General features: G+C 45.7%; 1 protein-coding gene across 4 annotated transcripts in view; it reads left to right on the forward strand.

The window, feature by feature from the left end:
* Nucleotides 1-23,906, forward strand: part of MAPKAP1 (MAPK associated protein 1) — an 89,471-nt gene that overhangs the window by 42,661 nt on the left and 22,904 nt on the right. For 3 of the 4 annotated variants that reach the window (XM_032708401.1, XM_032708402.1, XM_032708400.1), the window contains 2 exons: nucleotides 7,041-7,150; nucleotides 21,588-21,695. In XM_032708401.1, the coding sequence (XP_032564292.1) occupies nucleotides 7,041-7,150; nucleotides 21,588-21,695 (218 nt within the window). The remainder of the gene's footprint in view (nucleotides 1-7,040; nucleotides 7,151-21,587; nucleotides 21,696-23,906) is intronic. The other variant, XM_032708403.1, reaches the window with a different exon arrangement.

The following is a 23,906-nucleotide window of genomic DNA, read 5'->3' on the forward strand; positions in this document are numbered from 1 at the left end:
GAGGGGAGAAATGAGCAGTAACCAAGCATGCCAGTTGGAATAGGACTGGAGATTCCTCTTCAAAGTCCAAAAGAATTTTGTTGAGGAAGACCCCATCCACCCCTGAGACTTGAGCTGTCTGGCTTGTAGCTCAAGAAGAATTTGCTCTGTTCTTATCAGTGAAGTAGGGACACATACTGTGCTTGATCTTTTATTTTTCTTTACTTGTGACTGAAAAATCTTCTAAGCCATCAGAAGGCCTTAATTACTGTAACAAAATACCAGGAGCATAAACCACTTCTTACTTGGGAAAAATATTTCATGTTTGGAGCTCTCAAAATGAAAATGCTAATAGAGTTTTCCTGGTTATTGGACAACACCTAGATTTCTTAATACTACAGCTGCTTCCAGTCGTGAATAATCAGACATGTAAAAAAAATTCTGGCCTATTTAATAAGTTTTTATATTCTTTATTGTATACTGTGTTTCTTAGAGACGGTCCAAAGCATCCAACTGAAAGCCATTGTCAGCAATCCCGTGTGTATTCCCAACATTGGGAAATACAATATTTTGGCCCCAGTATTTACAGTAAGCTCCTGAAGGTCGAGGCAGTGGTGAGGAGGGGGTGCAGGGAGGAAGCACAGCAGCCTCCCCAGGAGCACTGGGGGCCGTTTTGGTCTGGGGGTCACAGTCACCCCCTGAATTGGGACTGGTGTTTCAATGCAGGGAGCACATGTGGGCTCAGGGGTTGGAGGTTGGCTCGAGGGAGATGGAACCAACATTCCTGTGTGAGCCCAGAGCCCTGATGGGATCCTGGCCTGGCCAGCAGTGCTCTGGCTGGAGCTTGGAGCAGGATTAAAGTCCAACTGCAGATCCTACGAAAGAAATGCAAAATCTTCTGGTTTACTATCATTTGTGCTGATGTGAGGAGCTTTCACATAGCCTGGGAGGTGCTGCTGAGGAGAAATAGGACAATTGCATCATAAGCAGTGCTTTTAAAAAAGGGTCAGTTTGGTTGTTCCTGTGTCTACATGTTAATTTGAATTTACTTTTGCTTCCTGTGTAAATAGGTTGAAATTAGGATTTTTAATGTGTCACCTAGAATGGAGAATTACTTGATCTTCTCTTGATCAAAAGGTTGTTATCTCTGGGAGTTTAAATGTGCATACTGTCTTATTTTGGTAGGGATTTTTTGCAATTTCTATGTCTTCTTGCTCCCCTGTCACCCTACTGGTGCATGTAATCGTGATTTTGTATTTTGCATCTCTTTTTTTCCTTCTCATGCTGAAGTATTTCAGCTGCTGCCATGTCAGCCTTGTGACTTGTGATGTTTATTAATATTGAGTCACTGCTGAAGGATGTTGATGCCTGTGAGAAGCTCCATGCTGGAGCCGTGTTTCATCTCCGCTCTCCCTGTCCCGTGTTGGACGGACGTTCAGAGCTTTGCGGTTGCCGAGCTGACAGCGGTGGAACCCCGCCAGGGACCCCGTTTCAGCAGGACATGTTTGAGCAGAAACAGTTTGCAGAACTTTATACACTTCAATTCCTGCCAAGGCAAACTCTGAACCACTTGAGTTAGTTATAAATACCCAGAGGCGGTGGCTGGAAGTAGCCCACAGTGCAGTTTATATTCAGAGCTGGATGTGAATGTCTTTGTGGCTGTACAGAGTAGTAAATAATTGAGTTTGATTAGGGAGAGGGACCTCATTATCCCCCCACCTGTGCCCAGCTGGTAGGGGAGGGTCGAAATGAAGCCATTAGCTGTCGCTCTTACTGGCATCTCAAAGAGCTCAAATACATCTGTGTCTTATTTTCTTTTCTGGCACAATCAGTCGAGCAAGCTAAGCAGGCATGACCGAATTTGGCAAGTTCCAAGGACTCTGGCAAAGTTACACAAGGAGAAGACGGAGGGCAGTCATTCTGGCTTCTCCCTGCCCATTAGTCTAGCGAGTTGTGTTTTTGGAAGGTGGCTGCTGTGGAAAGCAGAGCTGTGTGCAGTGTCAGACGCGCTGCTCGCACACAGCCTGCTCTGACGGCGAGGGCGTTTGTCAGGAGGAGGCAAACAAAGCACCACATCCATGGAAATATGGACTTCTTGAGATGGTGAGGTCATACCTGAAAGGCTTAAAATAAATCTGTACCATCATTAGGGCTTTTTCCCTTGAAAATTTTAGTATTGCGACTTGACATACTCAGTCTAGTGGTGTTTCGAGGAGCTGTGGCTCAGCTGCCAGTTGGCACACAGAGCAAATTTGGCATGCAGATCCTCTGCTCTGTAGCACTTTTCTTCTGTTTTGATATTATGCTTAAATTGCTTTGACTATTATATACAAATTTTCAAAGCAGCACCCCTGCCATACCCAATAGTTTAAGATTTGAAACCTTTTTAAAATGTGCATTTACAAATTCAGCTCAAAGCTCTGAAATGTGTTTTTCCTTGGACTACAGAAGCACTCCCCAAAAGGCCTCTTCCCAGTTTGTTACAGGGGGGTGGGTAATCTGCAAAGTACAGTTTAGAATATTCATGGCATGCAAATTTAAGACAGTTAGTGTAGGTGCCAAAGTTAAGAAGGTGGCTCCCAGGAGAGTGGAGAGGGAGGGGTGGGACCCCAAGAAAGGAGTTAAATGACTTGTCAGAGGTCTAAGGACAGTTACAGTGGTGTCAAAATGCAGCCAGTTAACTCAGTAGTGCACAGAGCTATCCAAGACCAACCTGAGATGCACAAAAGCAGATCATTTAGGCTCAGAAGAAAAATTGTGGCTGGCATAGTTCTGATTCCTATCACTGTGCACTTTATCTTAAAAATTACCCAGCTTAAGTTAAGTCTATTGCGTCAGCTGGGATTTTTAGTCTTAACTCTGACTTTGTGCTGATCAAGTGGAAATCGTTATTAGTCACTCCCGGGCACTTCCAGCCATGCCAGCTGGTTTTGCAGTGAGCTTTAAGTGCTATAAATTCCACTTCTGGAAAATAAATTCCACTTCTGTGTTAAAAAAAAAAATCTAACCAACCAACGATTTTAAAAATCGCTCCAGATTGGAAAGGAGCTTTTGGAAAAGTTCATTTCTCATTCAGAACAGAAGCCTTTTGTCCTTCCAGTGTTGGTTGTTTTATTTTGTGGTACGAATGGAGCCCGTGGAGGGACCCTGCCTGTTCCCATGGCACCTCAGCTCCGTGCCCCCAGCGGAGCCCAGCGTCAGCTCCTGCCTCTGCTGCTGTTTCCTGCTCCCTCTCCTGAACCTTGCCACCCTGGCTCCGGCGCCGAGGCTGTAAAAGAAGATGGAAAGCCAAGTTACTGCAGAATGATCACTATCATTAACATTCACGGGTGGTTCACTTATCATTCCTGACTGCACAGACATGGCAGCCGTTATGAAACGTCCACAGGTGTAGCACGATGATACATATTACATTGTGCCACAATGGATTTATGTATTCTGTAACAAAAGAAAAGTGTAATGAAAAAATACAGAAGGTAATCCTTTATTCCTCCACTGCACAATTTATCAGTAATGCCTGTGGATGATAAGTGCCAGGGATTTCCTTTGCTTGATTTAACCTTGTCACCCAGGTATGTTTTTGCAAAATGACAGAAAATACAAGCTAAGGAATTTCTTTGGCTTCGAATTTGCCAGCAGCACTTTTAATTGATTGACCAGCATCTGCTTGTCTGTCCTGTTTTCAGTGTGTTCACTTAAAATAAAGGTATCACACCTTAGCAGAGTGAGGTAAAACAGGTTGTTTGTAATTGCAATTAAGGATATGCTGGGATTGGGCTGAGTGAGGACAGTCCATGCCCATGGTCAGTGCAGTGCACTGGGGTGTGGAAAGGTGAGCTGGGTGCATGTTTCTCCAGCAGAGCTTCCTGTGCTCTGGTCACACAGTGGAGGGTGTGGTGGATCAGTGGTGTTCCAGACAACCTGGTGCAGAGCGTGGCTCCGGGACACCCTGATGGTGTGTCCAGCAACAGGACAAGAAACAGTGGCCAGAAACTAAACCACAACAAGTTCTACCTCAACATGAGGAAGAACTTCTTTCCCTGGAGGGTGGCAGAGCACTGGAACAGCTGCCCAGGGAGGGTGTGGAGTCTCCCTCTCTGGAGACATTCAAAACCCACCTGTGTCATCTGCTTCAGGAGGTTGGACTGGATAATGTCCAGGGGTCCCTTCCAAACCCAACTGTTCTGTGGTTCTGTGGGGCTGCTTCTCTGAGCACAGGAAGCATGCTCTGACACACTGGCCTGGCCCCAGGATGACGGCAGGAGCTCTTTGGTCTGGGCTTAAATCCACCCTCGGCTCAGATGTGTGGGTTTGCTGAGTGCTGAAATGTTGAATTGATGTTCCTTGGTGCATTGTGAGAGGGAAACCAGCGCTGAGCGAGCCAGGGCAGGGGAAGGGAGAGTCGAGTGGCTAAACTGAGACAGGTTTGGGACCCTCTGGCTCTGCTCCAGAGCAAATAGCCAAGAGTTCACCAAAGCGGGTGCGCTCTGAGCTTCACTGCTCCTGCCAAGGGTTCGCTTACAGATCCCACACTAAATATAGTAAAACACAGAGCATTTCTTATTTTGCTTTGATCAGTAAAATAAACTTTTAAAGATTGTTCTGGGATGAGATCCAGCTTCTGAGGCAAAGAATGGCCCTGGCTCAGGCAGGGGTTAGTAATGGAGTGTCAGGGAAATCAGTCTGACAGTTCTCAGGCCAGCTGCTCAATGGAAAGAATCAGCCGAGCTGGGATGGCCCGGAACACGAGCAGATCACAGCAGCCTGTGCTCTTTAGCAGCTGAAGTGTCAGGAACTGAAAGGGAATCTTCCATTTTCAGGGTGTTCCCAATCCATGAGCGGCCCTGAGCTGGGGCTCTCTGCTGTTGAACACTGTGCCTGGGAGGAACCCAGGCTCCTCTGGGGTGGGGGCTGCAGTACCTCCTCTGTTTAGGGCAAAAAATGTTGAAAAGCATTGTGTACTAAGGATAAAATTGTGACTCTGTTGTTTTGGCCATAGCAGGTTTTGGAAGACTTCCTTTGCCTTTGCTGTTTCTTTTTTCCCTGCAGTATTTTAATTTATTTCCCTGTGTTTTGGTTGGAGTTCTCTGGAAACTTGCTGTCAGTGTTGCAGAGCACTGTATGAAATACCTGGAGGCACCAGCTGTTGGGATGGCCCAGTCCAGTGTGCAGGGCTTTTCTTGTAGAACTTCGCTGACAAGCATTGTGTTGCTTAAAGTGCAGAGGTAGTTTAGTTTCCTTTTTGTAATTGTAATTGTGGAAGAGGTTTTTCACTTTCAAAAATCCACTGAATCTCACTCAGCAGGTCAGTTGGAGCTGTGAGGCCTTTGGGGAGCAAGGGATCAGCCATGGCACTGCTGGGCAAAGGGTGGGTGTTGTGTGGTGCTCGTGCACATCATGGGGCTCCATGGCAGCTTCAGGGGAGAGTTGTTCCTCGGTGAAAGGCTTGGGAAGGTCTCATCTCACTGCACAGTGTTGGTTGGAGGCCCTGTGCCCTGGGGCTGTTCCAGGACAGTGGTGTCACGGGCTCAGTTCTGCTCCTGCTGCACTGAACACACGGCAGGAACAGAGGGAAACTAGGTGCATGAAAAGGTTGGGAATATTTGGTTTGAAGACGAGTAAGATAGGGTTATAAATAATAAATGGTCTGGAGAACATAAATTTGGGGCTTTTAGGCAGTTTCATTTTGCCAGGAACAAAGGGAATTGAAAATGAAATTCAGATGAGACCAATGCACAACCGAGGAGAGGGAAACAGCATTGTACACCAGGGATGGGGGACATCTCTGTGGGGCTCAGAGCTGGGCTGGGCTGACAGCCCCCAGAGCATGAGTGGCTGCAGCACAGTGAGCTGTGGCCAGCACGTGCCCAGGCAGGGGGTTCCTGGCCCCGGTGTCAGGCCCCCTGAGCGGCTCCGAGCGCTCCTCGGCGTGTGCTGAGGGCTCAGAGGTATCATCTGTCCATCCCAGCGTGGGCTGGGGGTGCCACATCTGATGTGACCTGACCTCCAACCTCTAGTCCCAGAATTTGTGTCTCAAAGTGACATGTAGTAATGTGGGCTTGTTTTTCAGGATATACTTGTGTTGCTTGGATTGCTTTTGACTGCCAGTTGCTTTTAAAAATATTCCAGCTGTGATGTTCCTATAGAGCTCTGCTCCCTGATTAAAATTCCTGGTTGCCAGATACAAAGCTCCTCCTCCTGCCCAAATAGCTTTGCAAACCATTTTTTTCCATGCAGAGCAGTCTCTCCAGTGGGAGCCTTCAGCTCTCAGATTTCCCTGGAACTGTCTGCAGTGACATCTACTGACACGAGCCGAGACTGACTGCGAGGGCTAAGGGGCAAAATTCACTGACATGCTCATCCAGTGTCTCTTCCATTACGTTGTCATCTTCTCTGCTTCCCCAGTGGTGCCCTCTCAGTGTTTGGCAGCAGTACCCCCACAGCCATCCCTGTGCTCTTTGCAGTCCTTCCCCCTGTGTGGCCTCTCCCAGGGGCAATGGCCAGGACAAGGACCCGCTGCCATGGACCTTTAGGGGGGATTTTGTGCCATTGTATTCACAAAAATGTGTCCAAAGAAAGCCCCTTACTTAGGTTTAAAATAATGCATTGAAATAATGCCTCAATAGTGCTGCAAAGCTGCTGTCACCTCACTGAGGGTTGTTCTGCCACTTCTCCCTAATGGTTTGTTACGTGTGGGACACGGATGAAAATGCTACTGCAAACTGCTTCTGTGTTATGTGCTGTAAAACACTCCACAGACACTACTGAGGGGCTGAGGAGCCCCCCAGGTACATTGGCTCATCTTTCTCTCTGATGCTAAGCACAAAGTGATTAAAAATAACAATAAGGAAAATCCACGCACCCCTCAAATTGCAGTCTGTTTTCTCTGGTTTTGTCTTTGCCTTGCTAAGGGAGTTTGCTCAGTTTCTCCTTTTAACTTCTCCTTCCAGCCCATCTTCGTTAACCGTGTGCTAACGAGTGCTTTGCTTGAAGCTAACGAGGACTGCGGGAGCTGCCGGTGATGATTGTTTTGTAAAACTGCATGTGCATCTGTCTTGCAGAAATGCTGCTCATGGATTCTCACTTATTCAGGTGGACAGTATGAAGGTCACCATGAAGGATATCTTACAAAAGGCCTTAAAGAGAAGGAAGGGATCACAGAGAGGCTCAGGTGGGTTGTTTATCATATTTTCTAGAGGGCAAAGTGTTTTCTCCATGAGCATATTTTATATCTCTTTTTAATTGTTGTGAATGCTGCACAGGTTTTGGGAGGGGGTTGTGTCCCAGCCCCACTCACAGCAGTTCTGTGCACAGGTTTGTGTTCTCAATGCTGGCACAAAGCTGACAGTGCAGGAGCTGCATAATGTTTGCTGCAGAGCAGTATATCCATTCCTGCAAATATTTATTTATAATAACAAAGCCATTTGCATTCAAGTCCAGCTCATGGTAATTTGGGATGATGGGTGGAAGTACAGTGAGTCCAGCCCATGGTAAGAGTTTGTATATATACTTTTAATTTATGTAAGAAAATGATGCTTAGTACAATTTTAAATAATTTCAAGGATTTGTCGTTTCTTGTAGAGAAAAAGAGAAATTTACTTTCTGCAATGTTGTCCGAGTAGTGCTGTTATAGTTAAGGCATATCAGGGTTTAAAAAAAGAAAATGTACAGTGCTTGCAATTCTGTTTTAGAGCAATTCTTTTCCTGGGGTAGATGTGCATTCACATGTATGTTAGTGTATATATTTCAAAAGTATAAGGCTGAGAGATCTTTCCAGCAACAAGAAATAATTACTGAGAGAAATTGCACCAGGTCTTGTCACGCAACAAAGGAACTTTAATATAAACCCATCTATATAGTGGGGAAAGATAAGGATCTTGTCTTTGTAAATGAATGAAACCTCCTTATACACCCTCAGTTTTAACTATGGGAAAAGAAAATAAACCCTGTTCTCTTTAGAAAAAGTAGTTCAGTGCAGTTTTTAAACGCGTGTATAATCTGTCATGGATTTAATTAGCTATCTTCAGATGAGAGCTGAAGTTTTAATAAAAGTTAGAAGAGATAACACAGTGAAGGACACGGATGAGCTGTCTCAAGGCCATATTCCAAGGGAACGATAAGAGCTGTAAAAAATGGCAGAGAAGAGCAATTGAATGGAGCAATGAAAATCTGATTCTCGTAAAAAAAAAAGGGGGGGGGTTGAGAGGAGCAGTGCTGGTGGGGGTGGAGAGGAGCCCCGCCAGTCTGCAGCAATTTGGAGGGTGGCCAGGAGCCATCGCTCACCCTCGGCTGCGGCGCCGCCGTCCAGATGTGCCAACGGCACGTCCCGGCCCTTGCCAGCTGACTGCGCCGTGTGATAACCAGCTCTCTGGATGCCCATCACTGGCCGCAGAGATAGAATTAAATGATGATGATCTTCCCACAAGTTGGGAGAGGAAACAATGCATATAAATCTTGATTTCATCTCAGCGTGAGAAGTCTTTATCCATCATCACTCATAATGAACAAGTCGTTAGCGGCGATGAATGGTGGTGGGGGTTTTTCGAACACCTCTTTTGTTCACTTTTTGGGTGACTTTTATTTATTTCCTGGGGTCAGATTTCCCTTCCCTGAAGGGAGGTCGCTAAAGGATTCACTTAGCTCAGTCTTTAAACTGCTTCCTCCCTTCGTGTAACAGATGTTTTACTCTTTATCCTTTTGAAATTTGTTTCTGCTTTAATTTTGTTACTTTTGCTCAGTGGTTCAGCAAAGGAATGGACCTGGCATTTGTTCCTCCAGCTAGCAGTCACTTCTGCTGCCTTGGCCCTCCTACTCAGAACCCTTTGCAGGAACAGAGTATGTAGGCATGTGTGTGTCAGCTGCGGGGTTAATTATATAAGAAATCATTTAAATTTACTTTTTATAAATTATCCATGTGACATCTCACCTCTTTGAAATATGACCAGCACCCCTGCTGGGGTTATAACCACAGTGGAAGTCACAACTACAAACCTCTTGGTTACTTACAGGCATATTTCCATGGGAACATGTAATTGGATTTTTGGAATAGTTGGTGTTTGCAGGTTTTGGTTACACTTGTGTCCAGACACAGCCAGAATTCCGACCTGCAGCTGGAAGGTCATGCACTGGGGTCACTGTGAGCAGAATGCTCACTCTGGGAAGGGTCTTGCTACAATTTCCAAATTACTGAGTTTCATAAATTTAACTGCTGGTGAGCACTCATGATGTGTTATTGGAACTGCCCTGTGATACTGGCACGTGGCTGAAGGGCCTCCTCAGATCAGGTATTTGTGTGTTAAATTGGTAAATCAGAAGTTTTTATTAGAATTGTCTTCCCTTATCCAAAACTTCCCTTATTCTCCATTACTTCCCTTACTCACAAGTGTGATTTATCAGGCTTGGGGGGTGCAGGGGGGCTTAGGATCTTGCTGTCATCTTAAAAGCAGCAGCACTTGTAGCTGTGTGCACAGAGGGGTCCTGCCCACACAGCCCTCTGGGTCCAGGCAGGACCCATCTGCCCTGAGCTGGGAATGCTGCTGGGCTGAGGGCAGGGAGAACCCAGGATGCCACCACCGTGCACACAGAGAGGCTGGAGCAGGAGTAGGAAAAGATTTTGTCATTGTTCCTCATCTACCACCAGATTCTTTGTAATTGGAGAGGATGTGCCTCTTGCTTTCACTGGGAGATGCAGGGATAAATGGAATTGCAGATCAGACCATTAGCACAGCACGGGCCTGTGCCAGGGTGGTTCAGGTCATTATTAAGCAGTGGATTAGGATGTCAAAGTTCTGAATAAAAGATAAGACATAATTTAGGAGAAGCATTTCTCCTCACTCAGCAATGCTTCCTTTAAAGCTGATTGTTCTGATTTTTAAAAAGTCGTTACCAAAAATAGACTGAATGTGTTTATTTAAAGTTTTTGGAATAGTTAAATAAAGCTGAAATGCCCATGAGCTTTTCTGCCTGTTTTCAATGGGCCTCCAGACCAGCCCTCCCAGGACAAATTAATGTATTATTGTTACAGCTTGTGCTGTTTTCAGGCACTGGTAGAAGCAGTTACTTTCTGACCTGTTTTCACCACTGACTTACAGGACATTTTTCAAACTGGTCCTAAGTTGATAGGAAAATGCAAACCTAGGTTGGCTATTTTGGGTGAGGAAGAATTTGAGGAATTCCTGTTGTACAGTTAGGAAGGGTTTGTTCAGCATGACCAGGGCTAAAACACTGGATTAGTTTCACCTAAATACTTTATTCAGCCAGTAAAGATTATTTGTTGCAGGAAGATACAGGTTAGTAGGAGACAGAAGTGGGGTACAACCTTTGCTTCATGGAAAGGCACCTGAAAAAATGGAAGCAATATTCTGACTGTGCCTAGCTCTGTTTAGATAGAATTATTGCAAACTGTTCAAACTATTCCACGTTCCTTGCAATTTTCCTTTCTTAGTGTCTCAAGGCTTTTGACATATGAACTCTGACCATTTTTAAATAATAATTTTCGAGTCAGTCAAGGGGAAACGTGGGTGGTGAAATAACCTGGATGTTTTGTAGCTGAGAGCCATGGCCCTGAGTCCTTTCCCAGAGGATGTGGTGGTCCTGAAGCAGGGCTGTGGGAGCCTGGTGACCCATCCCACCACAGGCAGCCGTGGGAGGTTGATGGGAATGCTGGATCATCTCCTGCCGTGTTCCCAAATAACCAACTGGGAGAAGTACATGGGAATGGCTGCAAGTTAGGGAAAATCCTCTAACAACCAGTTAGTGCTGCATACTGGAGAAGATAAATCTGCAGAGGAAATCGTTGAGGCAGATGTTTAATTAGTTGGAGCCAGGCTGGATAAATCAGGATAGGAGCTGTCTGTGCAGATATGCCGGTGTGCCTTGCCTTCCTCTGGGCTGGTGTCACTGGCTTTAAAAACAAACTGTTCTTTTTGCTGAGGAAAGAGGCAGCAGAAAGAGTCATATAACCTCTCGCTTACTGTAATGGATTCCCCTGTGTACACTCATAAAATAGAAAATGTAATTGATGTTTTCTTATGGTAATGAAAACTAACGAAGTCGAATACTTTATCATCAATTTGTTTAACCTATTGCCTGCTCAGCAGTGTGTATTGCACAGACATATTTTATGGCATGGCTGGAAATAAAACACTCCTGGTTGTGGGATGAGCTCCTAGAGGAGACTGGTCTAATCTGGGATGGACCACCATGAAGGGGGCTCAGGAATCACTCGTGTGAGAGGGTTTTCTGAAAATAGCCTGAATGGGAGAGAAGGTGCCTGAGGACAGGGCAGTGCCCCAGCCACGGTGGGCAGGGCTGTGGGAGGAGAACTGGAAGCTCCATCAGTGCTGCAGGGACCTGGCTGGGACTGGCATGGGCCTGGCAGTGCTGAGGTGCTGGGATATCAGCCCCTGGAGAACCCCAGTGTCCATAGGTAGTTCAGGGATTGTTGTGTATAATCCTGCTGTGCCTGCATCTCCTGGAGACAGCTGCTCTGAGCACTCCAGCAGCCAGTAGTGTAAATATAAAATCTCAGTGTGGGAGATCTGCAGAAGGAGAGTCACCTGCTGGAGATGGGGAGTGTAAGAACTTCCCGCTCTCCCGGAATTCATCAGTGAAAATGTCGGATACGGTGCTGTCTGGATTTTGGGCAGCTGTAATAACCAAGTCCTGAAAAGCTGTTCTAGAAGTGGGATCTGGGTGTTTTAGTATTTGATATGATTCTGCTCCCCAGAGATTAGTTACAGTCTTAATATTAATTCTTGGAGCAAGTAGCTGTTAGGCATGCTCAGAAATCCCAGCCTCGGGCTTGGCAGAGGAAGTTTTGTGGGTTGTACAGATCATGTTGCAGAACTGTGAAACACTATTATCCCTAGAACTTGATTTGCTTTATTGGGAAATGATTTTCCTGGGCAATGAATCTGGTGGTCTTACTTTCACCAACACTCAGGTGTATTAACACCCCCATTAACACATAAGGGATTTGGTTTGTGGTAGATGTGCATTTTAAATCCTGCTTTTTGGGAGGGCTCAGTTGGCCCAGGGAAGGCACAGTGTTTCCCAGGTGGAACACAAAGCCCTGTGCTCCCATCCCAGGGCTCAGCTGAGGCTGGGGCTGACAGCAGCCCACGGGGTGCAGCAGGCAAGGAGATCTTATCAGGCTTTTTATGTCTACACTGAAGCCTGCATTCAGTATTCCTTATAAAATATGTTTGCATGGATTACGATTTTAAGAACATAAGAGAGATGATGACTTCATCCTTGATACTTCATGTGTCTTGATGCCATGGTGATTCTCAAATTAAATATGTGCAGGAACTATGTGTACACTTGGAAGTTATCTCCCTGCCTGTGAGCTGTCTCATTCCCGCTGCTCTTCAACAAACACATTCCCTGGGATGCCAGTTGCCTTCTCCTCCAGAGCTCAACTGAATGGACTATAAATACTAATGTAAAGAAAATAAGAATGCAGAGAGAATGTGTGCAGAGGCTTTGCTTTCAAACAAATTAAGCATCTATGTCATTATATAAAAACCAAATGTTCTTAGAAGGAGATGAGAGACAAAACTGAACATAAAATGCTGAAATGTTGGAATAATCCTGCCCGTTCCTGGTCCGTGTCAGCCTCTCTTCATCTGAAATTTCTTGTGAACAGAGAAGTCTCAACTGATTAATCATGTCTGATTTTAGGTAGAAATTCTTTGCAGGGTGAACATGCTACTGATTATTATTTAATAGCTGCCTCCAACTACAAACATCCCCGGACCAGAAAGGCTCAGTCCTTTTAAGAACAAAATGCTCTACAAGTTTAATTGTTATAAACAAAACCTTCTGCCAACATTGCACAGACGTGACCTGTATTTTCCGTAGGTTAGAGGGAGAGTTATTAGCTCAGTGTTCTGTGAGTTTGGACAAAGACTAATACTTTTTCTATAAATGAAAACAGCTGCTTTGCAATAACATTCAAGTTCCTAACAGCTGTCAACCATTGCTTTTTGCATTCTTTAAAATGTGTAAAGTGACCAAAAATAGTCTAAAATAATCTTCCTGGTCTGTTTAAGTGTATTATCCCACTGCCACAGGAAGCTGGATAATAAGGAAAGAGAAAGTTTCAAGAAACAGGAATAGGACATAAAAATAAGTCTCCGTATCATATTTTAGTCTCTGGACCAGAATCAGAGGAATTACAGCTGCCAAGGCCAGGGAAAGGAGCCTGTTCTATCCCCAGGTTCCTGGGAGCACAGGCTGTTACAGACCCAGGGTTTGTGGGAGTTGATTATTCCTGTGGTTCAGATTTGTTCACCCAAAGTTTAAGGTATCCCTCAGAACTTGGACTCTCAGATGAGGAGTTCTGCTTAGGGCTCATCTTTGTTGGGGGAGCAGCCGGGGAGGAGAGACCTGAGCTGTGTCTGAAAATTCACCTTGTGATGTGTCAGGGTCAGCACCATTTCTAATGTCAAATTTCATGACTTAAACTGTTCCAAAACAGTTTCTGGAGGAGCCATGGGTCTCGCTGGGGTTTTCCTTCCTCATCCCATCTTGTTGGAAGGGGAATAGGACAAAAAGAAATGTCTGGAAAGGGAGATGTGTGTGTATTTTGATTGCACATATATGTATTTATTCATAAATTTAAACAGGGAGAATTAAGAAGATAAAAGAAACTATGTAAAAACACAGCCCTGTGATTAAAGCATTTTTAAGAGATAAACTGCAGTTAGGATAAACTGTCATTAAATTTTGATACTGTCATGGAGTGATGGTAACTGAGGAGTTTAAATTTAAAAGTAAATATGTTCAAGTAGGCGATGCATATGTTGGCTCTGACTCTTTCTGGGATGGAAGCCCCAGCATCTGTGACAGTGAAAAGCCAATTAATTTGTATTTCCTTGTGTTCACATGCATGCTTTTATGCTTAATGGTAGTTGTGAGTTTCTCTGGCTCCAAGTGCTTTGTTTTGGATCATTACAGCATCCCTGTGGAGCCTGGTGCCCCAGTTATGAATGGATTTACCTGGAAATACTTCAACAATCCTGGATTTCCTTGCACTAAGCTGTTTATATCAGCAGGATTTACATTAAAGAGAACACCAGTATTTGTAGATCCTTGCTCAGGTCCCTGTCCAGGTGTGGGTGGAAGGCACAGCCCTGTTGCTCCAGCCTCCTCCCCGCTCCGTGGTGCCGTGGGGGTCAGGAGCTGCCTGGTTCCTCCAGGTCAGGCCCCCCTGTCCACACTCAGCACCCTGTGCTCAGGAGTCCCAGAGCTGGGCTTGGCTCTGTGCTCAGTGCTGACCCTTCCTCTGGGAAGGGAAGGATTGCTCACGGCTCGTTTTTGTGGGATAATTCCCGCAGCAGGATGGATGTGCAGGGTGAGCCCCTCGGAGTGGAGAGAGCTGGGAATGGTTTCCTTCTGCATCCCAACTCCAGCTCTGCTCTGCAGTGGGGATGATTTATTCCACAAGCCCTTTCTCCCCAGACTGCTGACGCTGAGCAGACCCGGGCGTGCCTGGCTCAGGGATGTTGGTGTGCACGGAACAGCGTGTTGGGGATAAAGTTTGAATAGTTGTTCAGAACAGCAATGGCTCGTTAGCCCCATGCTTTGGGCTGGTAGGGGACTGGACATCAGCCTGGATGGGTGAGGAGAATTTTTCATGCCTGGCCTCCGAAACAAAAGTGAAATATTGAACGAAGTCTATTTTGGAGCTGTTGGTATTGAAATTGTACAGTTATTGGTTCTTCTGGATTGGTAGTAGTGCTGTAATTTATGTGATATTTTAAATTGTGCAGCTCAGTGTTTGGGTGACTGAGTCTTTTGTGTCTGTTTCATCCACGGTGATGAACAGAGCCTGTGCTGGTACCTGGCATCTTTATGGGCACTGCTTGGTTTTCGTGAACCCTCGAGTGCCTCGTCTGGGTGGCTGTGCTGCCCTGAGCTGCAGATCTATCCTTGGTACCTTCGTGGCCAGGGAAAAGCACCTTTGTCACTTGATAACCCAGGCAGTGAGGAGAGGCCTTGTGCTGATGTGTCCTGAATGCCCACCCCAGGCTGGGCCTCAGGATGGCCCCGTTGGGGCCCATTGCAGGTGCCCATTGCAGGTGCCCTCGGCCTCCCCTCCCAGAGCTGTGAGTTAAAACAAAATCTCTGTGTTGTGTTTCTGCTATAGGTGCTTTACCACATGATTTTGTCTCCTCTCAGCTTTATTTAGAGCTACATATAGCTAATGCAAAAACGTGGCAATTAAATAAAATTCTTCTGTTGATGCTATGCACAGCCTGGTTTGCTGCTGGCCATGCTGCACGTTTGCTGTTCCACAGAAAAGCAATCCAGAAATGAAGTGTTTGTTTCTTTTTAAGGGGCTTTTGACTAAATTCTTTAATTTCACCGGCTGTCAAGGTAGTGTTAAGTAAAATAGGTTTGAACTGCTGTAGTTTTTGTGTACTGGACTAGATGTCAGAAACCTTTGCCATCACTGGAAATTCTGTCACTCTGGATTTACTATCTGTTTCCCACAGCTGAATTCCTGAGCAGTGTGATTTAACACCTTGGCTCTCCATCAGCCGGGCCTGGCATTTATTTGAATGCATTACACCACTGGTTTCCATAAACTATTTTACAATTGTTTCATATAAATGACTGTTTATTTCTACAAAAACCATCTGTATTTCTATGGAGAGCAGCAGATAACTGTGTGTAAAATTCAGTAATGTCACAACAGTGCAAGTTAAGGAAAACCAGATTGGACTGAAAAAACCCTCTTGTGCTTGTGCGTGATGTTAAAAGTTTGTTTTCACTATTTAAATATCTTTATTTATTAACGAGTATTTGCATTGGTAATGATAAAATCTTTATTCCACTTCAGAGGTGTTGAGGGGCTTTGGGGGTTTTTAGCAGATAAACAGATTTAAGATGTCCTCACAGCAGCAGGATTGGAGATGTAAACATTCTGCTCTGCAGCCAGTTCCTCTCTCACTGTTTACATATTTTCTGTTGTTTTATTGTCATTGCCAAGCACACAATGGAATCCTACCCCTTCTGTCATGTTCTAAGAAAAATCCCACAGAAGGAGGCCTGAGCCTTCTCCCTGTTCCCTCTTTGTCTGCTCTCCACAGTGGGTTGATCCTGCTCCTCCTCAGCCCTTTTGGTTTATGGTCCTGGGCCAGGGGCCGTGTCCAGCACTGACTGGGAGCTGGGGTTCCCCCAAGCCTCCCTGGGAGGACGAGGCATTGCCTCGGTTTCCCTCCTCCCAGCCAGCACCCAAGGAGCCTCCACACTGAGCTATTTTAGTTCCTCCATCTGCTGCCCATGTGCTGGCAGAGGGAACGCTGGAATCCAGCAGTCTTACACTTAGCACGACTGATACTTTCTGACAGACTATTTGAAATGATAGAAATACATAAATCTCCTCTTTTTTATGACCTTGTAATAGCTGCAACATATTTCCAGCAAATATTTTCTATAGCAATAATAAAAAAAGCGATAACAAAAAAATAAATATAAATATAGTTTAAACTCGTGCAGAATCGTGCTTTCAAAGCCCAGGGATGGAGCAGCGAGGCAATAAATCACAAATCCTTGTGAAAGGAGGGCCTTGGAAAAGGAAAGTCCCACAGACATCAATGTTAAGTGTTTAGCAACAGTTTTCTTTTGACTGCTCTCCTGTCTGTGTTCTGCCCGTGGACAGAGCCGAGGCACAGCTCAGTTCTCCTTTCCTTGTTCCCTCCTGCCCGGCATCAGCTGCTGTGGCTGTTCAGCCGTGGCTGCCTGACTGTCCACACTTCGGATTTTTCCTCTGTTATTTCCTTTGCCCAGAGAAGCTGTGGCTGCCCCATCCCTGGAAGTGTCCAAGGCCAGGTTGGATGGGGCTTGGAGCCACCTGGGCTAGTGGAAGGTGTCCCTGCCCATGGCAGGGGCTGGAACAAGATGAGCTTTAAGGGCCCTCCCGAGGCGGACTGTTGTGGGATTTGGTGATTGCAGCAAACCCTGTGAGCAGCAGCAGTGCCTGGGCCGTGGCAGAGGTCAGGTTTGAGGTGCTGCACCATCAGTCCAGTGTGTACACCACCAGTCCAGTGTATAAACCCTCAGTCCAGTGTATACACCCTCAGTCCAGTGTGTAACACGTTTCTCACACCTGCTGCTCTCAGGTCTGGGTGCTGACAGGGGTTTGTTGAAGGTGTCCAAGGAGAGAGTGGTTTGTCTGGGCTTCCTCACCAGGCAAACTGTGAAACTGCAACACAAACCCATGGCAAAGAGTAGAATTAATGGATGACATGTGGACAAATGCAATATCCAGGGGCCAGGCATGGGCACGGCTTTGGCAGAGCAGGTCGAGCTCTGACGCTGTGAGCAGGCTGGGAGAAGCCAGAGACCATCTGAATAGGATGGTGGGTTTTCCATGGCAGGCTTAGATTTCCAAAAAAGATTTGACAGAGGCTCATAAAGCAATTAAACTGTCACAGGATGAGAAGGAGGATCTTCACGTGGATTAATAATTGATTAAAAGACAGGAAACAAAGAATAGGAATAATGGCCCTGGGTGATTAGTAACTAGGTTACTGGTGGAACTCCAGTGGAACTGGTGGAACCTGCATTGTTTGTTATTGTGGGGTATGGAAAGGATGTGAATGCTGATGTGACAAAATGTGCTGTTGATACAAAAGAGGTAAGAATAGTGCAAATAAAAGCTGTCTGTGAAGCGCTGCAGAGGTATCCACAGTGCTGAGTGACAGGACAATAAAACGAGAGAGGGAATTCAGTGTCAATGAGTGCAAAATAATATACATGGTGAAAAGCAACTGTAACTATGTGTGTAGAATCACGGGCTCTAATTACCTTCCATCAGTCAGGAAAAGTATCCTGAGTATCCTGAGTAGTTTCTCTAAACACTTCAGCTCCAGGTCAGAATGACAAATGGAACTTCAGGAATTAGGAAAGGAGTGGGGAACAAACCAGTATCACTATGCCAGTCCATAAATCCCAGTGTGGCCACATCTTATTTGCAATATTTTGTCTCAAAAAAGATAATACAGAAGTAAAGAGATACAGAAAGGGATGAATGTGAAAGTGAATCAGATATGTGAAACAAGGAGCAGGTGCTGAGGAGGAAAGGGCTTTCCTAGTGTGGAAAAGGCACACCGGGGTACAAGAGGTGTCTGTGGAGTGCAGGGGCTGGTGAATTGGGAGGGTCTTATCCTGTTCTTAGACAGGAGCTGCTCCCCCAAAACGTCAGGCTCTGTGGAACAAAAGGGGATTCTTTTCCTCACACAGTGCAATAAACTCGGGTATACAGGCTCAGTTTTAAGCCAGCTGGGCTTTTTGTTGATACTGATCTGTTTAGTTTAGGCTTGACAAGTCCACAAACATGAAATATTCTTTTTGTAATCCTTAGTTCACCCTAATAACTAGTTTGGAGATGGAGAGGGGTTTGGTTGGGGTTTTGTTTAAAGCCTGGTTCCCCGTTGCAGTGTTAGTGTTGTTTATTGTGCAGATTCACCCCTGACCGTGGCATTCTTCATTGCTATTGAAAGTTAATGGGGGAAAAATTGCATTCCAAACATTTGAACCCGTAGTAGCCATGGCTGAACTTAGTTGATCTCTGGTGATCGGTTCAATTTAGTTACGATTTTTAGCCATTAGGCTGGGGCTGAATGATGGTGATTTGGTTGAGGCCAAATGTCTGCAGAAAATTGGCTGTTTGATAAGAGCCCTGTTATCAGAGGGGGATACTTTCTCATTTACATTTAGATGAGTATTGATTATTTATTTACTCAGAGAAGTGAGATTCGTTCCCAATCTTATCTCTCTCGTCTCTGCTTGTCAGCAGAAAGAGAGAGAGAGCTCCTGACAACAGCCCAAGATAACAGCACTTTGTAGCGGAGATAAAAGTTGGAATGGGCCTTTTTCTAGTCTTGACTGAAAGGATAAGTTTTAAAAATTAGAACTGATGGGTCGTGCTTTCAAAAGCCCTTTCTGAAGGCTTTGCAGCTTAAATGGCAACAGAATTGGTTTGTTGGTATGCGGGTGGCCATTCCCTTCTGTAAGGGAGACACTTAATTTGATTATATGGTGGGATTCTTCCCGGCACCTTTGTGTGTGCACAGGGAAGCTGTGGGTGTTGGCAGCTGCTTCCTTGGTTTTAATTCCTGGTAAACATTCCTCTCTTTAAAGGAGTATCTTGAAATAGCCAAGCACGGTGTGTATCTGTGGACAGAATCTGTGGTGTGAGTGGTTAAGCAGGGAGCACTGGGAGCTGCCATCAGTGGGAGAGCTTGGCTTGGATCCCTGGCCAGGACCGTCCGTGCCAGGATTTTAAAGGTTTATTTTGCAACTGCATAGAGCATTTGCATGAGATTACAGAAATCCATAAAATCCAGCTTTGGTATTGCCACTTGAAATTTTGTTGAAATTCACAGAGCAGGATTCCAGTAGGAGACCATTAAATTATCCAGTGTCCCTACTACAGTGACATCATTTGAACCTGTGAGAGAAGCCTGGTAGTAAAACTCCTCCACAGAGTCAGCCTAACATTCTTCATCTGTTGGGAAGCAGGGGTCATGTAAATGTGGACAGATATTTAAAGCATTATTGAAGAGTAGATACTCTCTTAAAATCCATTTACACTTTTCTTATTAATTTCGTAGTATTTTCTGTTTTCAAAGAGTTATCCAGAAGGCAGGTTGACCTGTTTCCTCTCCAGAGCTCTAGTTCCCTGCTTTATTAGCAGAGTTAACACAGGCTTGACACAAACTGGATAAAATAATTTACCTGATCACGAAATTCTCAAACTGCTCCAGATAAAAATCATCCTTTACCACTGTCAGGGTGATTTGGAGGGTGTGATCCCTGTTGGCTCTCCACAGGGTTCAGCAGCATGAGGACTGTTGCTGACATAGGTGATGTTGTTCTTTGGAGTGGATCCAGCTGCTGGAATCAGATCCACACAGAGGGATGGTGAGCCCCTGCCATGCCCCTGGGTTTAACCTTGTCGTGTGCGTGGGAGCCTGGGGTGGTTTGAAGGCTTTGGTAGCATTGATGTCTGTTCTTTGCCTCATCCCACTGTCTGGGAAGCACCAGGTGAGCTCATCTCTCCATGCCAGAGGTACCCTGGGCTGGCACTCAGCCATTAGTTCCAAGACAGGGGAATTTCACTCCTTGCTCTGCTCTGACTTTAGATGGTTTTGGGGTGGGAGCAGAACAGAGGCTGCAGTGGAGCTGGGGAGCTGGGGCACAGCGAAGGCACTGGTGTCAGCAGGTGCCATCCTGGGCACACTGCTCTGGAGCTCCAGTGGCAGCAAGAGCTCTGTCTGTGGTGGGAGTGCCCGGAGCAGGAGTTTGGTACCTGGTACCAACAGCACTGATGTCCACATGGGAACCAGCAGTTCCCTCAGATGGAGCTTGGGAATCTCTGGAAGATGCTTGTGGTGAATGGACAAAGCCAGCAGGTTTTGCTCTCACTGATCCTGTTCTTAAACCTACACTGGTTTTTAAATCCAAATTGATTTACTGCTTTGAGATTTGTTTCAATTCAGTATATTTTGCTTCTGCCTAACAAGCCAGGCCTCTGTTTATTTAATTTATTTTAAATTGTTAATCACATTTCCAGTAGCTGGGAGAGGAGCAGCAATGGTGCTGGGTCTGTTTGCCTGTCTTTGTGCTGCACTGAGACATCTCCACTGCTTCTCGAGTGCAGTTTGTGCTGCAGATGCTTCGACAGCTCCACGTGCCATCACTGGTTGTGCTGGGCAGGGTGGGAGCTGGTGGGTTTCCTCCTGTGTCCTGCAAAAAGCCTGGCACCATGGCTGCTCTGAGTGTCACTGGGAATAAGGGGGCTCTGTAATGTTCTGCTTGGGGAGGAAACGCCTGGGCCGAGCGGCTTCACGCGGCTTTGGGGAGATGGAATGAGAAGCCATAATTGAAATTCTGCTGTAGTAAATTTAAAATTAATTGGCTAACAAATTCCATTCCTTAGGCATGCCATCCGAGGCTGAAAGACTTAATTTTTTTATATGTTTTAAATATTTCATCATATATGCTCATAATTCAAAGTCAGGAAACAGTCAGAAATATTTTAAGTACTGATAAAGGGGGAATAGATTTCGTTATTTCAGTTCTATGTTTTTTGTTACATTAGGACCTGGTTAAAGGTGCTTTGCATTACTTAAGATTTTTCAGGTATCTGTGTAGCATTATTTTGCCAGGTTATACTGAAATCACACAGCTGAGAACTTGGTGTGCACTTCATGTCCCAGGTGTGAGCAGGAGTGGAGTCACCCCATACTGTTGGAGGGTGGGAGCACAACCCCCACCAGCTCCTGCCCTTGGGAGGGGCTTTCCTTCTTCCAGGGTCCCCCATGGAGCTCTGTGCACTTGGGTCTCCCCCCACCCTGACCACTGCCAGGATGGCAGGGCCAGAGCTGACTCGTGGGGTTCACCTGGAATTGTATCAGGTTCCACACCATCCTCCACCTTCTGACAGGGCCCTTTCCTTTGGCAAAGAGCTTTGAGACATCAACACCCACCTGCTCTGCTCCTGGGCTGCAAATAACCTCGTGTTAGTTGAACGTGCTAAGCCATCACTTTGTTAGAAAACAGATGATTTTACAAGTTACTTTATGTTTCAGGTCCTCAGTATCGGCTGGAGAAGCAGAGTGAACCTAATGTCCCAGTAGATTTAGACTGTACCTTGGAGAGCCAGAGCACTTTGGAATTCTGCCTTGTCCGGGAGAACAGTATGTTTCCCATTTTCACTTTTGCTCTTGTAAACTGCTTAAACTCACTTCAGTTATGTATTTTGGAACACAAGCTGTACTGTCTGGGCAAGTACGTTTTGACGAGACTCTCTGTCCCGAGGCGCTTTCCGTGGTGCCAAAACAATATTCCAGAGGGAAATGATGGATTTCATACCTCTAGTAAATAGTCTGCATCCTGTTTATCACTTCATGATTAATCTTTTGCTGTTAAACTCTGCTCTGTAAAGTTATGACCAACCCTGAAAAACACGAAATATGAACCTGTCTGTGTTGCAGACGCTGCTCAGTGAGTCGAGGGGTTGGTCTGCAGTGTGTTGTGCCAGGTCAATGTGGCTGTCAGAGGCACTGGGGTTTTCTAATAAAATGTGAAGAAATTAGCCATGCAGAAGTAACTAGAGCAGTTTGATGATTTTTGTAGTACCAGACAAATAATCTTCTCTCCAACTATGCTCAAATATTTTTGTTCTGTTACTGTTTTAATGTTCTAATATTATTTCCTTATTTATTTCTTTTCATGAAATGACATGAAACTTTAAAAAAGAGACACCTAACATTGATTTGTGTTTGTTTCCATAGCATTTTGGTTCATTCTTCATTCTTTACAACAGTCACACTTTCGGTTTTGGGGCTCTTTTGTTCCGTTTTGTGTAAAAATGTTGACTGTACTAGTGAGTAAAACCAGTCACATTCCTGCTCTCAGCCAAGCCCACGCTGCACACAGCCAGAGTAAGAGCCTGTTTCAAGTCATAGAAGAGGTTTTTCTTTCTGTGCAAAGATTAGACCCTTCCACTGAGGCTTTTTGGCCGTGGCAACTGTATTTTATCTCCAAATGGCAGCAGAGCCTCCCCAAAGCACCTCTTAATTCCAGCAGGGAGTAGCAGCCCCTGCTCTGTTCATGGAATAGCAGAGGTGAGACAGCACCAGGAGCTCCCCAGACCTGCAGCACTGCTGGGGCTCACATTAACACTCTCAGGTTTGGCTGCTGCTCTCCGTAGGGTGGGACTTGCTCCCAAAATATTCCTGGTGCTCCTGGTTCATTTCTTCATAAAATGGTTCTAAGAAACTGCAGGAGAGACCTTGGCAGGAGGGAGCAGGGGGGCTGTGCCCACGGCAGGAGGGAGCAGGGAGGCTGTGCTGAGGAAATGGAGCAGTTCTGACCTCGCTAATCGAGTTGTGCTCTTCCACAAGCCAGAATTCCCCGACGTCTGCATCCCACCTATTACTTTTGTATTGATTTTTAATCTATGAAACGATGCACACTAGTCATACTTCTATAGGCTTTGCATGTGATTTAAAATAACATTTTTTTTAACCAAGGCTCTGTAATTAAAAGAATATTGTATATACTTCATTTTTAATGAATTTTCATCATCTGTAGAGGAATCCAGGCTGTGGCCTATAGCTGTATCTTCTACAGGTCTTTGCTCTCATGAGTGATTTGGGTTCAGGTTGCACTGTTACTTTAACAGTAAATCTGTCTTAAGTTTGTAAGTTCTGTAGCAGGAGGCAGTGGGTCTGCTCTGCTCGAGCAGCAAACACTCCAGGAGAGCCTCAGGGGCCTTGGCTCAAAATAATTGTCAATAAATGTAGTGTTGAGGGGACACTTTTCCCTTTCCCCAAAGTCCTTGTGCTGCATCACTCCTCCCCCCTCCCAGGCCAGGGGACACCAAAGCAAGCCCTGCTTCTCTGCAGAGCAGCACGTGGAGAGGTGTGGGATGGACCCCTGAGGCTGCCAGGTCAAAATTCCCTCAATTGATGAGCTCTCCTGCCCTCGTTAAGCAAATTGATGGTGCCCATCTAAGAGCATGATGTGGAGCCCATCTAGGATGGGAATCCCCAGGACAGAGAACACCCTGGGCTGGACCCCAAGGACTCCCTGGGCTCACTGAGCTCCTGGTGCTTCTCCAGCCACCATCCTGCCCGTCTGCAGTGGCATCACTGCGTGGGTGGTGGCTTTTGGTCCCAGTCATGAGTCTTGTGTTCATCAGCCATGCCTGGCACCTGGGAGAGCAAAGACAGAACTGACACTGACTCTGGAGTTCAGGAGCAAGTCCCAGCTTTGGTTTGCTCAAGGCTGACAGAAATCTAGGCAAAGTAATGAACACTTTGGTGAATTCTGCCTCTTTTCTGAGTGTTTTCTGAATTGATCCCAAACATGAATAAGAACAGAGGAGAAATGTTATGTTTGTC

Source organism: Chiroxiphia lanceolata, chromosome 21, assembly GCF_009829145.1.
Source record: "Chiroxiphia lanceolata isolate bChiLan1 chromosome 21, bChiLan1.pri, whole genome shotgun sequence".
Classification (NCBI taxonomy): Eukaryota; Metazoa; Chordata; class Aves; order Passeriformes; family Pipridae; genus Chiroxiphia; species Chiroxiphia lanceolata.